The sequence below is a fragment of the Sminthopsis crassicaudata genome, chromosome 3, assembly GCF_048593235.1.
Source record: "Sminthopsis crassicaudata isolate SCR6 chromosome 3, ASM4859323v1, whole genome shotgun sequence".
Classification (NCBI taxonomy): domain Eukaryota; kingdom Metazoa; phylum Chordata; class Mammalia; order Dasyuromorphia; family Dasyuridae; genus Sminthopsis; species Sminthopsis crassicaudata.
Window position 1 is genome coordinate 45,804,490 of NC_133619.1, and position 16,054 is coordinate 45,820,543.

At 32.6% G+C, this 16,054-nt stretch overlaps 1 protein-coding gene across 1 annotated transcript in view; it reads left to right on the top strand.

Moving 5' to 3' along the window:
• Positions 1 to 332: 332 nt before the first annotated feature.
• The window catches only part of LOC141561863 (phospholipid scramblase 2-like), a 30,387-nt gene continuing 14,665 nt past the window's right edge, over positions 333 to 16,054 (top strand). Inside the window, exons 1-6 of the mRNA XM_074301959.1 lie at positions 333 to 412; positions 3,599 to 3,777; positions 6,583 to 6,625; positions 9,475 to 9,713; positions 10,308 to 10,463; positions 13,044 to 13,197. Of these exons, the coding sequence (XP_074158060.1) occupies positions 3,721 to 3,777; positions 6,583 to 6,625; positions 9,475 to 9,713; positions 10,308 to 10,463; positions 13,044 to 13,197 (649 nt within the window). The 5' untranslated portion in view covers positions 333 to 412; positions 3,599 to 3,720. The remainder of the gene's footprint in view (positions 413 to 3,598; positions 3,778 to 6,582; positions 6,626 to 9,474; positions 9,714 to 10,307; positions 10,464 to 13,043; positions 13,198 to 16,054) is intronic.

Genomic DNA, 16,054 nt, shown 5'->3' on the forward strand with positions numbered 1-16,054 from the left:
GTATGCTATAGGGCACAAACTCTTAGCTGGTTGTAATAAAACACATTTATTTTCCTGATAGTCTGTCCAAGACACAGCTTTGTTATGCTGATAAGATTCATAGAATTACTCAGTTCTCTACCTCAGTTTGCTTCTGTGGAAGCAGCATTTAAAAATATCTAGAGGATGTGATCCTATCCAATAGCATATTTCTTTTAAGTTAAAAATATCGGATATGCTGCATATAAACTATTTTTCTAGTATTTTAGAGTTAAAAAGTCCCCAAATATTTTGAGTATAGAATAATATTCTCTTTTATAATTATGTTTTTCCCCTTCTAACCTCACAGCTCCTGCTGCACCTATAGATAGAGAAAAATCATCCAATCCAAGACCTGATGACCCTCCTCCCTACCATCCTTCTGGTCAACCAGGTGTGTTCAGACTTTAGAAATGTATCTTATTTCCCCCCTTGGTTCACTTTTAGCATTCATGATCAAGGTTTCTCACCACACTATTGTCATTGTATTGTTGATCATTGTCAATGAATCACTATGATCCAATTAGATTATCTTTTTAAAAAAATTATATTGTCTAAAGAACAAAAAAACAAAACAAAACAACAACAACAACAACAAAAACTTGGGAGGACTTCTTATTTGAAAAGAATTGTTGGAAATTCAAAATTTTGATGGGCCAAAATGAGAATTAGACTAACATCTTCCAGTTAACACAATCACAATATAAATTACAATATAAAAGATTACATCATTAATTTTTTTTTTTTAAAGTAGAGAACCGAACCTGGTAACTGGAGGGAGATATGTGGTATAGTAGAGAAAATGCTACACCTAAAAATTGGGAAAATCTGAGCATGAATCTAATGAGGGAAAGGAAAGGGGGAACCCCATTTCTCAGCGCATAGCTAGTAAGATAATCTCATGAGGCACAGTGTCCCTTGTAAAATGAATTTACCGGCCCGAAAATCTAGATTGATAAATAAAAGGTTTATTGTAGAAATTTGGAAGTGAAGCTCAGTTAGAAAGACGCCAGAGCCAAAGGTGGCCACTGGGCGGGCAGGAACCTTACATGGCTGGAAGGATACCATGTGCTGGCTGGGAGGGCTCCTGCAATGATGGCGTTCTGGTTCACCTCTTTATACCCAAAAGATTGTGGGCAGTTCCCAGTTCGTGGTAAGCTTTGCAGTTAGCTCAGATCAGGTGAGGGCTGGGGGAAGCTGAGCTGATAGTGGGGATTTGTGAATCAAGGTCAGCCATGGGTTGGGCAATTAGAAAGGAATCTTAAAGGGACCTCAACCCCCATCAAATCTACCCTTAGATACTTATTAGTTTTGTGATTATACTTAAATATTTCTTAAACTTTCAAGCACTATGTAACTGTTAGCTATTATTTTTGTCATTGTTACTATGCTTTTCACAAAAGAAATGGTTTAGGGGACAATTCTTTGTTAAATAATATTTATTTTTCTTAATATTACATGTTAAAACAATTTTTTTTAAGTTTAAAGTTCCAAATTCTTTCTCCCTCCTTCCCTTGCCCATTCCCTGAGATAGTGAACAATCAGATATTGATTCTACATGTGAAATCACGTGATACAATTTCATATTAGTCATTCTGTACAAGAAAACGAACTAAAAATGTGAAGAGAGAGACAGATGGCTAGACATAGTATTCTTGAATCTGTATTCAGACAATATCAGTTATTTCTCTGGAGCTGGATGCCATGCTGCATTATAAATCCTTTGGGACCATCTTAGATTGTTACATGGCTGAGAAGAATCAAATCATTCACAGTTCTTTATTATATAATACTGACTTTACTGTGTACAAGGTTCTGCTCATTTCATTTTACATCAGTTCATGTAAGTCTTTTCAGGTTTTAATGAAATCATACTACTTATCATTTATTTTTTAAAATATTTTCCCCAGTTACATTTAAATTTTTTCTTTACATTTATTTTTAAAAACTTTTTGGGTTCCAGATTCTCTCCTAGCTCCAGCCCCTTTAAGAAAATGAATATGAAGTTATACAAAATATTTCTATAAAAGTCATGTTTGAAAGAAATAATAGAACTCCTAACTTAAAAGACAGATGGATGAGAGAGAAAAATAGAGAGAGAGAAAAATAGAGAGAAGACAAGAGAGAGAGAGAGAGAGAGAGAGAGAGAGAGAGAGAGAGAGAGAGAGAGAGAGAGAGAGAGAGAGAGAGAGAGAGAAAATGCTTCAATAAGTATTCAGACTTAAATCAGTTCTTTCTCTGGGTATGGATAGTGTAGAGGGCCAGAACTCTGGAGAATTATGCTTGAAACAAGGTGTTAATGCAATTGAATCGATGATGAGGTTCTCTAGTTCACATGTATACTTAGTATGATGATGTAGTGGTTCTCTAGTTTCTCACATATTCAGTATGCTGTAATGATGTAATTGTACTAATATATATAAGGGCTGAGAAGGACTGGAAATGAAATATTCTATCTTTGACCATCCTCCTGGTGACTCTTCTGTCTCCTGCACTAAGAGTCAGACTGAGTCAGACTATGAGAGTCAGACTGCTGGAGGAGACTGTGGAAGACTGAGACTGTGACAAACACAGATGGTGAAGGAGACAATAAAGACTTCAGACTCTATTCCTGTCCATCCTCCTGGTGACTATCCTAATAAAATCAAGGCCTATCTGGAGGTCCTCCAGAAAGCTAGCACGAACATTACAGATAGAATTTCCAATTCTTAGCTGCTGCTAAAAAAGCTACTATAAATATTTTTGTACAAACAGATCCTATTCTACAGTGAGAATCTTTAACCAAAAGAAATAAAGGTAATTTTCAAGCATAAAACAGACAATTTGGATTAAAAAAATAGTTTTGCACAAACAAAATCAATGAGGATTAGTAAATGGAGTAAGAGGGGAGAAAATCTTTGTTTCAGATATCATTGATAAATATCTGATAGTAAATCAATAAGTATTTATTGAATTACAACTATGAGCCAGGTACTATGCTAAGTGGTGAGGATACAGGTAGAAAAAAGACAGTCCTTCCTTTTGAAGAGCTTATATTCAAATTGGAGAAGAGAATACATTAAAAAAAAAAAAAAGCATAGTAGAAAAAGTTGAGGGGTGGGGTGGGGATGGATGCAGGCAGGCAGGAGAATTGGAAAGAAAAAACTTTAGAGAGACAAAAGTAGGGCCCAGAAAGAATAAAGGAATAGAGATGTATAGGCTAGGGGCTTCTCCTCAAACTGGAAGTTCTGGAAAGAAATGACTAAGAAGGAAGATGGATCCCAGGAACAGAGAGATTTACCTTAATAACTTTTACCAAGTTGTTATCCTCTTTTAATAATTTTCTTTCTCCATTCTCATTTATTTTCCAAATTTTTTCTTCTATTCCTTCTCTTTGTTTGGCTTTTCCCGGAATTCATTTGGGTTCAATTTGCTTTTTTTGAGGATTTGCTTGCAGCTGTGTTCACATGTGTTGGCTCACCTTGGCTTTAATTTTAACATGATCAAATTGGTTATGGTAAATAATGTGGGCATTTCAAATAAAGTATAGACATCAATTAATATTAGGTAACTCTTAATGATTCCATTTGCTCATATACAGGCTATAAAGGACACAGACCTTATGGATTGCCAATCCAAACTCAGCCCGTAAGCTTCCCCATATACATTCCACGTAATGGATCTCAAGCTCCAAATAATTTTCAAGAAAACCAAATATCATGGATGCCTGCACCAGTGCCATTAGCTAACTGCCCACCTGGGCTGGAATATCTACAGCAGGTAAAAATCTTTTCTCAGCCCCAATTCATTTAATTCTCATTGCAAGCTATGGTTGTACAGCATGCATGCATACATACATATAGGTATATGTATGTACAGGGGTATGTAAATGCATGGGTGCATGTGCATGTGCACAAGCACCTATATATACAGAGATATGGATATACATATATAACACAATATGTGTGTTAAATACATATATATATATATGTACATATTTATATGCAGAATTTTGATGTCATCAGTGTAGGCAATAATGAGGAATTGCCCTCTAGAAGTATAAAAATATACTTTCACTGTAATTTTATATTAGGGTATAATTACTATATTATTATTAACATTATTTGAATGTTGCTTGAGGCACTGACTCATCATACCACTCCCATCCCCTCAAAGATATCATAATGGTAGAGACTGTTTTGATTTTTTCTTTATTTCCTTAAAGATCTATCACAGTGCAACATACAGACAGCTGCTCCGGAAAGAGATGAAAATAAAGATAGGAAACAATTTGAAATTGTACACAAAATATTACTAAACAATATATGCCCTTTGACTTAACTATATAATATTGCTAGGAGAAATGAAAGGAAGGAAGGAAGGAAGAAAAAAGGAAAGAAAGAAGACGAAAAAGTAAAAGATAGCTGAGATAGTTAGATATTACCATGTCAGGATGTTACTGAACTAAACAAATTTCTACAAGGAAGGAATCATTTTGGAGCAAAACATATTATTTATAGGAAGTGTTAGTTGTTCTAATGAAGTTCTTAATCTTTTTGTGATTCATGGACCACTTGGAAACTCTAGAGAAGACTATGGACTCTTTCTCAGAACCTTTTTTTTTTATTTTTTTTAAGCAAGTAGAATAAAATACATAGGATTATAAAAGAAACAAACCATATTGAAATATTTATTTAAAAAATAAGTTCATAGACTCTAGCTGAAGAACCTAGAAGAATCAAGCCCTGCAATTAAAGCTTGGCCAATATATGCAACTTAAAAAAATAATTTTACTATGGAATGTAAGCTCTTAAAGGGCATGACTATTTTGTTTTTATCATTTTATCTTCAATAACTATCTCAGTATAAAATAGGTAGTAAATACCCAATGTACGTGAGTTGAATTGCATTAAACTGAATTGAGTTGATTAAAATTGATGTGATTAGAAATAGTATCAATATTAAAATTATATTAACCAAACATTTCAGCATGTGAATTAAAGAAAATTAAATAAATTGCAGATGGAGATAGTTAGTAATACTTATAACAATAGGAGACTTTAACCTTCCCCTCTCAAAACTAGATAGAAATAACAACAACAACAAAAAAGTCAAGGAAGTAAATGGAATTTTAGAGAAGTTAGATGTGATACATATCTAAAAATAATTACCTTTTTCAGTGGTTCATGGTGACTTTTTTATTGACCATATATTAAGATATAAAAATATTATAGTTAAAAAAAAGAATATTAAAAATATATTGTTCAGAGCACAAAGCAATAAAATTATCTTTAACAAGGGGCCACAGAAACATTTAAAACTACTTGGAGATTAAAAAATTTAATTAAAGAATGAGTGGGTTACAGAACAAGTCATAAAAACAATCAATAACTTCATTAAAGAGAATGACCATAATTAGACAACATATCAAAATCAATATAGCAAAGCAATGTCTAAACCAGTGAATTGGGTATGCTGTATGTTCTTTTCTCTAAAATATAACCGTTCTCTTGAAGCAGATGTCTTGGGGAGCTTCTGGGGGCAGCCTTTGTTTCAGTTCAGTTTCAATAATCCCCTCAAATGCAGCCAAGAAATTTAAATAGGGGAGGATAAAATGAGCAGAACCAAGAGAACATTATATACATTAACAATAATATTTTTTAACCAGCTTTGAGTGACTATTATAAATACCCAAATTGACTATGAATAACACTTGAAAGAAGATGTTGTGTCAAGCTAGAGAAAGAACTTCTACATAGAAAGATATATAGAATGATTTTGTTATATAAATATATGTGTGTACCCGTGCATGCGCACACACACACACACACACACACACACACACACACACACACACACACACACACACACACTCACTTGTTTCTAATAGTAGAAATTTCTCCCTTGGGGGAGAGGAGAAAAATATTGGTCAAAAGGTGGTTTCATGATAATTTTATTATATATTTAAAAGGAATAGAAAGTTGTACATAATTCATTTGCAGTTTTATTTGCAATAATCTTTTCACCCCTATTCTACTATTTTATGGAAATGCTTGTTTGATTTCTTAAGTTCAGAATAAAAGAAATAGCAAGTTTGAAAAAAAAGAAATTGAAAAGAACTGTATTTTGTATTTGTTCAATATAGCTTTCTTAGAAAAGTCCTTTATGAATAAAAGTTTATAATTTCTTTAAATTTAATATCACTTAAAATTTACATACTATGAAATAAAAATATAAATTTTATTTTATAGTATGTAAATTTTTAAGTGATATTAAATTGAAAAAAATTGAACACTATATATGTTTAGACTGGACATTTTCAATAAGTGAGTCTCTTGAGACCTTCTATCCATGAAGTTGTTTCATTTAATTAAAAGATTTACTAAAGATATTTTCTGGCAGAATAGTGTATTGTGCATCCTAAAATGGCTGGCAATATTTGTCTGTTTTGAATATTTGCCTCATTTTCTCATCATCATCTTACATTTATAATATAGTAGCATTAGTGGTGTTCTAGTCATCCTTATCCTAATCATGATAGTCATAGTAAACAATTTATTTTATCCTCATTTTGTTTTAAAACAGATCAAGACTATACGAGTTCATCAACAAATTGAACTTCTGGAAAGTATGTATATTTTTCAATAGAAAACATGGTTTGAGGTGTAGCTAACTGGCATAATGGATAGAGCATCTCAGACACTTAACATTTACTAGCTGTGTGATCTGGACTCAGAAAAAAAAAACACGTGGCTTGAATCAGGCAAAAATCTTGCAGACTCAAATAATTCAGTTCTTTATTTGCTTTGAGAGACATAAAGAAGGAGGACTTTAGAAAAAGAATTTAAATAAATAATCATAATCAGAAAAAATAATATTCAAAAAGACAAGGAATTTACATAAAAACAATAAGATACAATTGAACACTATATAATTATAAAGACCAAGAAGTGGTCACAAAGAAGAGGTGAGAAATGCACCTCCTTTCTGTAATGTTCTCTTTAAAATATAATGTTCTCTGTTGAGGTTTTCTTGGGGGTCTCTGGGAGTAGCCTTCATTTCAGTTCAGTAATCACCACACAAGTAGCCAGGGAGTAGCCAGGGACTAAAGTCCAATTCCTTTATTGTGTCCTTCAAAGTGTTATCTCCTTCACTTGGGGCCCAGCTAGTTTTCTTAGAGATCTATCTCTCTCCTTGGTTCTCAGAGCTTGAGCTCCTGCCTCCTTCTCTGCCCTCTGAATCTCTCTGAATCCAAAGGTTTGTGCTCCAACCTTCAGCCACCACAAAGGTGGAAGATGGAATGAATCTGACTCAGCCTCTGGCCCTGAAAGCTTCTCCTTATATGCCCCATACTGAGTATACACCAATCATTATATCACTAGGAAACCATTATTTGTTGTGGGATTAAATCAGTGCTAAATTAGATTTAACCATTGTCTCAATTCCACTTAGTACCTTGTTTTAAGTTCTGGCCCCTAACATTTCCTTGTAGGATTAAATCAATCACACTGAACCATGCTAAATTAGATAACTATTCTCTCTATCAATTCCACTGACTTAGTACTTTGTAAGAATCCTTTGTTTCTAGTCAGAGTTCTGGCCCATAACACCTTTCTTCACTGTAGAGGTGGGGGTATATAATTCTGTAATAGTTCACATATTTTCACATAACACCCACGTAGAAATATTAATTTTGTGGAACTGTTTTTGTTCCTTTTCTTTCTTCCTTCCATGTCCTTCCCTCCATGTCCTTCCTTCCTTCCTTCCTTCCTTCCTTCCTTCCTTCCTTCCTTCCTTCCTTCCTTCCTTCCTTCCTTCCTTCCTTCCTTCCTTCCTTCCTTCCTTCCTACATTCCCTTCCTTTTCCCTTCTTTTTCTAGCTCCCTTCTTTCCTCCCTCACTTCTTTCCTTCCTTACTTTTTTCTTCCCTCCTTTCTCTTTGTTTATATTTCTATGAATCTCTATTTCTCTCTCTTCTTCTCACTTCCCTGTCTTTCCTTCTTCCTTTCTTTTGCTCACTCTTTTTTTTTTTATTCTTTTTTTTTTTTTTAACAATAGTAGGAAACAAAATTTGGGAGTGTAGTGGAGTTTGTAGTTCTCCCCAAAACCTAATGTTGGTAGGAACTGGATGTTTCTGGTTTAGGAAGTCATATAAGAGAGTTCTTCAATGAGAAAACTCCTTCTGCCAATGAGGTGAACAATCTTTTGTGATTTAGTCTTAGTGCCTTTAGCTCTAGGCAATATGGTTATCCATTCCACATCATGGATGTGGGGTGCCACACCTCCATTGTCTAGAAAATCCAAGTACAATTTTTTGGCTCTCCCTTCATACCAGAGAATAAGTCTATATTACCATGATATTAAAAGATAAAATATCTTGATGTACAATACTATACAAAGATTGTATGTATTTTAAGCATAAAATTTTATATACTTTTAATCTAATCTTTCTCTGTGTTATCTGATGGCCTTTGCCTGCAGCTTCTACAAAACTGCTCCAAAATAATCATTTGGTTTCTTATGCTGACTCACAATATATTGGATCCATGATGGGGAAAGTCACAATATGAAAGGGATAACTGTTAACTTAAACTCAGATTGAAATAGGATCCATTAAACTGGAACATAAGGATCCCTACAGGCCAATCATTGCCTTAAATTTTAAAATGAAATGCTATTTGTTATCTTGTATTTTTATTGATTTTATTAAGTATTTATCAATTAACATTTTAATCTGGTTCAAGTCACATCAGGATTGACGTAGTCCATTGGCCAGTATTTGACACATGTGGACTTGCCTAGAGTCACATAGTAAGTAACAGAAGTGATATTTAAATCCAGGTTTTTCTAAAATCCATATCTTCCTGGGTCTGAGGTCAGCATTATCTTGCCCTCATACAGTATAGTTGATTCTTAATACTTTTGAGATGAATTAATAGCCTATATTACACAAAACAAAAGTAATTTCTTTTTATGTAAAACATGAATGTTATTTAGCTTGTTTGGTAGTATATTGGATAAACTGTGAGACTTGTAATCTAGAAGACCTGAGTTCAAATTTTACTTCTAATTCTTATTAGCACGTGACCTTGGGCAAGTAACAATAACGCATGTTACACAAAACAAAAGTAGTTTCTTTTTATATATAATATGAAAGTTATTAAGTTTGATGCTATAGTAGATAAAATGTGAGATCAGAATCTAGAAGACCCGAGTTTAAATTCTGCTTCTGATTCTTATTAGCATGTGATCATGGGCAAATAATTAAATTGTTCTCAGGCTTAGGAGAAATGATCTGTGTAGTGATTATCTCTCATGATTGTTGTGAAGATCAAATGAGGTGATTATATAATTATATAAAACTTTGGAAAATCTCATTATTAGCTAAATGAATTATGTTTTATTAATATTCTATGAGTATTCATAGTAATAAAATTTAACATTAAGTAACAAGGTCCTTTTCATCCTTTCTTTTCAGTTTTGACTGGTTTTGAAACAAACAACAGATATGAAGTTAAAAACGATTCTGGACAAATGATCTATTTTGTAACTGAAGACACAGATGACATTACCAGGAACCGTTATAAATCTTCTCGACCTTTTACCTTGAAGGTTACTGATTCTATGGACCATGAAGTAATGAACATTCATAGACCTTATAAATTCAGCTGTTGTTGGTGCTGCTGCTGTTGTTGTTGTGATTCAATGGCACAGGAGGTGAGTGGGATGGATCTTAAAGCATGGACTTCTGATTCACCTCACTGCAAAAGTTATTTTGTGTGAATATCTTTCAAGTGAACAGATTCTCATTGCTATTCTTTGTCACTATGGCAATCGGGGCCTGTGTGCATAGAATTCTCAGCAAATAGTAATAATCTTTACCATAGATCTGATGTAAACATTTACAAGTATCTAATATGCCATCTGTGATAACTGAGGCAGTCTGAAATGATTAGGGATAGAATTCTCGCCAGATTAAAAGCCTTAATCAAAACTATAACTGTAAGATAACTGGAGACTACAAATTTTTTCTCCCTCTCCTCTTTCTTCCCCCTCTCCAAGATAGTAAACAATCTGATAAAGGCTAAATATTTGTAATTCTTCTAAACATATTTCCATATTCATCATGCTGTGTAAAAAATCAGATCAAATGGGAAAATAAAACATGAGAAATATTACTAATACTGTCAATTCTCTTCTAGCACATTTTTCCTATTGTCTTTATAGGTAAGGATTTTTATTGTTCCAAAAGATGCATGAAGTATGTGAAAATTGTTTAATGTATCTTCCAACTAATTTTTCTTTTCTAAGCTCGAGGTTGAGTCACCCCCTGGCTCAGTTATTGGCTATGTACGACAAAATGGAAGCTTTTGCCAGGGAAAATTCAGAATTGAAAATGAAAGGAAAGACCATTTGATGAATATCACTTCAAGTTGTTTTTGCTGTTGCTCAAATACCATTTTTAAAGTAAGAGATCTTTAATGATATTTGTGGAATTCATTTCTTGGCTTAATGACAATCCTTTGTCTAATTGACTTGAGTGCTTTAGATAATTATTTTGTTGTTGTTGTTAATAGGGAATTTAAAATACCACAACTTAAGAAGAACTGGTACTTGAAAAATTGTGTTGGGTAGAGACAATAAAGAGGTGGTTGTTTCTGGTAAATCTAAATTCAATCATGAATCTGCCTTATAATCACTATGTGACCCTAGGCGAATAATGTCACCAGTGTTTCTCAGTAACTCCTATCAAGTTTAGTTTTAGATAATAACCAGGATGGGGAATCATCACTTCAGTCCATTAAGTAACTCTTCAAGATATCTTTCTTGATCAGACTTTTTCACACTTTTGTAATGCCATTGATAGAATTGGTTAAATAAAGATGCATTTCCTTCTAATAGATACATTTCCACAAGAATGTAGCATTTTTAAATTAAAAAAATTAATAATGTCTTTTCTCATTACATTACATTCCTGTAATCTCAGCCTTTATGATCTGAAATCTCCCTTATGGCAAAGAAAGTTGAGCAAAATCTTTCCACACAGTAACTCTTCTGATAAGGTATATACCTGTCTGCCCCATAATTATCTATCATGGGTAGAAAGTTTGTTCACCATTTATCCTCTAGGTCCTTTGTTGGTTTTTCAGGTATTCAGAATTTAACTACCTTTTAGTTATCATTTCATTTGCCAGCTTTTACTTGCTGTGAATGTTCTCTTAGGTTTAATTATTTTATTCATCATCTATTCATAAAATCTCCTATTTTCCTTACTTCCTCATGTTCATTGTATCTTACCACAATACAACATGTTCTTATACTTCATTTTAATTTCTGAAGCAATGGGCACATATTTTTCTCTTAAGTGCTTTTTTTTAAACTATAAAGAGATATGCTATTAATATTTTGACCTATATTTTACTTTTTTTTCCTATGGCTTTCTTTTGCTATTATATAGCATATAGTAGGATTACTAAATCAAATGCTAGGGAGTACTTAGCTTTTTGTTTTCGTTTTTTTCCCCTCAACTAATTTCTAATAGATTTCCAGAAAGGTTGATCAGAAATCATTTCAGAGTTCAATTAAATGCTTAGCAATAAGCCTTTCTTCTCATCATCCCTCCAATACTGGCTGTTCCCATTTTGTGGGGTTGGCCATTTTTTGGGGGGAAAGGGTTGTTCTTACTTGTATTCTTCTTACTATAACTTATTTGAGTTTTATTTTGCTGTGGTCATTAGTTTACAATTTTTTAAAAAAATCTCATCTGTTGACCACTTAATCTACTTAGTAAATGTCTTCTTTACTTAGAAACTTTAAAAAATAATTTACTTTTAAAAGGAAGCTACTATAAAAACTAAAAAGAATAAAATAAAAGAAATTATCTGAGCTAACCAAAACTTTCAAAAATGCATTAAGAATTAGGAAAAACATTGTAAGTTGGTTAAAAGTCAGCATATATGGGAAAATAGTGATTGCTGCACTAAAACATAGGTCACAAGGAGCAGAAATTTGGGTAAGTAGCTGGGATCTGCAAAACTACAAGAAGGGATGGATGGTAGTGAAAAATAGTCAATAGTCTGATTCTTAAAAAAAAATAATCTCTAACCTGGAATCAGGAAAACCTGCGTTCAAATTCAGCTTTAGTCAATTGCTAGCTGTATGATATTGGGCAAGTGACTTGACTGTTTGCCTTAATTTCCTCATCTGTAATAGTGAAGAAAATAGCAAATTATGCCAGGACTTTTGCCAAGAAAACCCTATATATGTTAATATATTAAAGATCAGAATTAGACTAAAGACCTGGCATAAAAACTAGGTGAATATAAATTTCCAAGTCAAGTCATTATTCCCAATTTCTCCCAATTTCAATTTTTGCCTTTATAATATGTGTTTGGCAGTAATCTTCTAGACTTTGAGACAATTTAAAGAAGTAATCAATTACATGAGTAATTATTGAACATAATGATGTAGGGAGAAATGGAAAAAAAATCAGAATCCAGAGCAATGAAATTGCTAGTCTTGACTTCATACAGCTGATCTTAAAACATCTCTCAGTGTCATTTCCAAAACCTCACAGCCAGTATGAAACAGAGATTTCTTCCTGACTTCTAGACTGGCTCCTGTATCCATGGATAGAGTGTTAAACAAGAGTCAGGAATGCATGGGTTCAAATTAACTCATTGCTGGCCAACTTTGAACAATGATTATGGGCCTCAGTTTTCTTATTTATAAAATAAGGAGTTTGATCTGATAACCTTTAAGGTCCCTTCCAGTTCTAGATCTGAATTCCTATGAGGACTTCCAGCTCACTGTCCAGCATCCTGAAGAAAGAGCTTCAAAAAAGCCAGAAACTTTAAAAAAATGCTAGAAGCTTTATGATATAAACATTAGAAAAGGGTTTCTTGAAATACTGTTTATTAGCACTCTTATTTTTAAAGTAAACTATTAACATTTTGCAATATACCTAAAATATCTTAAAATAGAAACTTTTAGACATTATTTCTCAGAAGACTATAACTTTTTATTACTGGAATACTTTCGTTAAAGGTAAAGTCACTTCATCAAGAGACCGTGGGGACTATTATTAGAGAGTGGCCTGGTGCTTTAACCAACATCACTGCTGACAGCTATGAGATTCATTTTGAATTAGATGATGTAAAAATGAAAGCATTGATTTTGAGTGCTTGCTTCCTTATTGTAAGTACCTTACTTGTAAGTTATATTATGTGTCATGTATTTCTATTCATGTATTCTTTGATAATGACAATGTATATTCTTTTTATGGTATTTTTCTAAATACATGCAAAGATAGTTTTCAACATTTACCTTTGTAAAATCTTGTGTTCCAAATTTTTCTCCCTCCCCAAGACAGCAAGCAATCTGATATAGGGTAAATGTGTGTAATTCTTCAAAACATATTTCCATATTCATCATGCTATGTAAAAAAATCAGATCAAAAGAGAAAAATAAAACATGAGAAAGGGAAAAAAAAGCAACTAAGTAAACAAGGTGAAACTACTATGCTTTGATCCACATTGAATCTTCATACTTATTTCTCTCTGGATGTGAATGGTACTTTTCAACCCAGAATTGTCTTGAATCACTGCATTGTTGAAAAGAGCCAAGCTGATCACAGTTGATCATCATATAACTCTTGAATCATAATATCCTATTATATTCATATACCACTATTTGTTCAGTTACTCCCAAACTGCACAGCATCCACTCAATTTGGATTGGATACATCTTAAGATAGTCTCTTTAATCAGCTGATATTAAATTGTCCAAAGTAGTTAATGATGGAAATGTGTGTTGTGTAATTCAAGCATTGGAAACTAGATGTCATAGTAGATAATGTTTGACTTAGAACTGAATTCAAATTTTGTCTCAGCCAGTTACTGAATGTATGACCCTGGATAAATTATATAATTTTTGTCTGCCTCAGACTACACATTTTAAAGTAGGGATAATAATTGCTTCTATCTCATAAGATTATTATGATAATAATTTGAATGTGTAAATCACTTTATAAATCTGAAATCAATATATAAATGTTATCTATTGTTATAATTAGCTAGAAAATAGAGATTTTGGAATTTTGACATTATTTAGGCTCATTTAATTTCAGTTAACTATTAAATACTTTTTTACCTAGATTTTCCCTGAGTTGACATTTGATAAATTATCTTGTGCTCTTCTTAAGGTCAAGCTTGAATAAAATAGGCAAGGTAACAGAACTATTAGGTAGATGTGAGAACTTGAGGAAGGCTGGCACCAAAACTCAACTATTGGTTACTCAGAGAAAGGGCTGCAGGGGAATAGTCTGCTGTTCTTCAGTATTTTACTTCATAACTTAATCATAGTTCACATCAATATAGAGATTTAAGGGTTACAAAGGGCTTTGCAATTTCTTTTATCTTTACAAAAACCTTGAGAAGTTGATGCAATCATTATTTTCATTGCATTCAGTGTCTGAAACTAGACTTGAACCTCAGGTCTTTTAGAATGCATGTTTAGTGTTCTTTCTATTGTACCCACTAGCTGCCCTAAATAAAGACACAGATAGTATGTTTTTCAAGTTTGTGATTGAACATAACCAAATTTGAACAAATTAGAATGATGGAATGAATGAAATAAGATAAAGTTTATAACCTAATAGAAACAGTATAGGTGCTAGACCTATAGAGAAAAAAATTGGTCCTATTACTGTACATCTATCTATATCTATATCTTTATCTGTATCTATATCTATATCTGTATTTATATCTTTGGAGAGATATTGGAGGGAGGAGTAGCAGGGAAATATTGTATAAAAGGCAAGCAAACACAAAATTTTTAGGGTAAGGGATGGGAAGATACTCTGACATGCAGCTTTAGCAAGTAAAAGAAAAACTCATTTTTCAAATGATCAAGTTTTGCCTAGACCCCATAATTAAATTATAATGGTCTACCAAAAGACAATTAAAATATCAAGTGTCCCAGTTACAGCCACAATATTAATTCTAAGAACTATGGAGACCAAATGTACATTGTAGTATACTATTTTTACCTTTTTTCTTTTTTTCTCATGATTTTTCCTTTTTGTTTTGATTTGTCTTTCACAACATGACTAAATGTGAAAATATGTTCAAAATGATTGTACACGTTAAGCCTATATCAAAGTGTTTGCTGTTCTAGGGAGAGGGGAGCAAAGAGAGGGAAGGGAAAAATGGAAACTCAAAATCTTATAAAAATGAATGTTGGAAAAATATCTTTATATGAAATTGAAAAAATACTATTAAGTGAAAAAAAACTAAAATAAAAAATAAATAAAAATGATGACTGGGGGGGCAAAGGCTCAAATCAAGCACTGCCTGATGAAGCCTTTCCTGATTTTCCCAGCTGCTAATGCTCTCCCCTCCTTAAGCTGCCTTGTATTCTTTTGTATAAATTTATACACATATATGATCTTTCCCAACAAAATGTAATTGCCTTGAGAGCAAAAAACAAAACACCCCCCAAAAATTAATTCTCTGAAATTCACTGTGAACAATAATGGATTTCCATTGGCATTCTGTTTCTGGGTCCTTGACTAGCAAACAAAATACATTTGTATTGGTTATTTCAGAATTTAGAAGTTTGGATTATATATTTAAATATAATAGCTGTGGTCAAAATATCACTAATACAGAGAAGTAACAGTGGTTGGTTATGTGAGTTACTGCTAAGAAGTTTCAAAAAAAAATTAAGTTTGAGATTGAAAGGGTTTCAGCTGTTATCTCATAACATTCCCTGAAATTAAGGGATTATTCTATAATTTTTTCAATATGCGATCATCTAATCTCAATCTGAATATTGATAATAAAAATTATCAGTTATTTTCATAATCATAGTAATTTCAGAACAGCACTCAAAAGCTATTAGTGCAAATATTATTAATTCCATTTTATAAATTAAGAAACTGAGTCTCTGAAAGATTAACTACTTGAGTTATAATCAAATAGCTAAAAAGTGTTTGAGATAATATTCAAACCCATCCTCAATCATTTACACTACATTGCCTATCAATAGATTCAGTA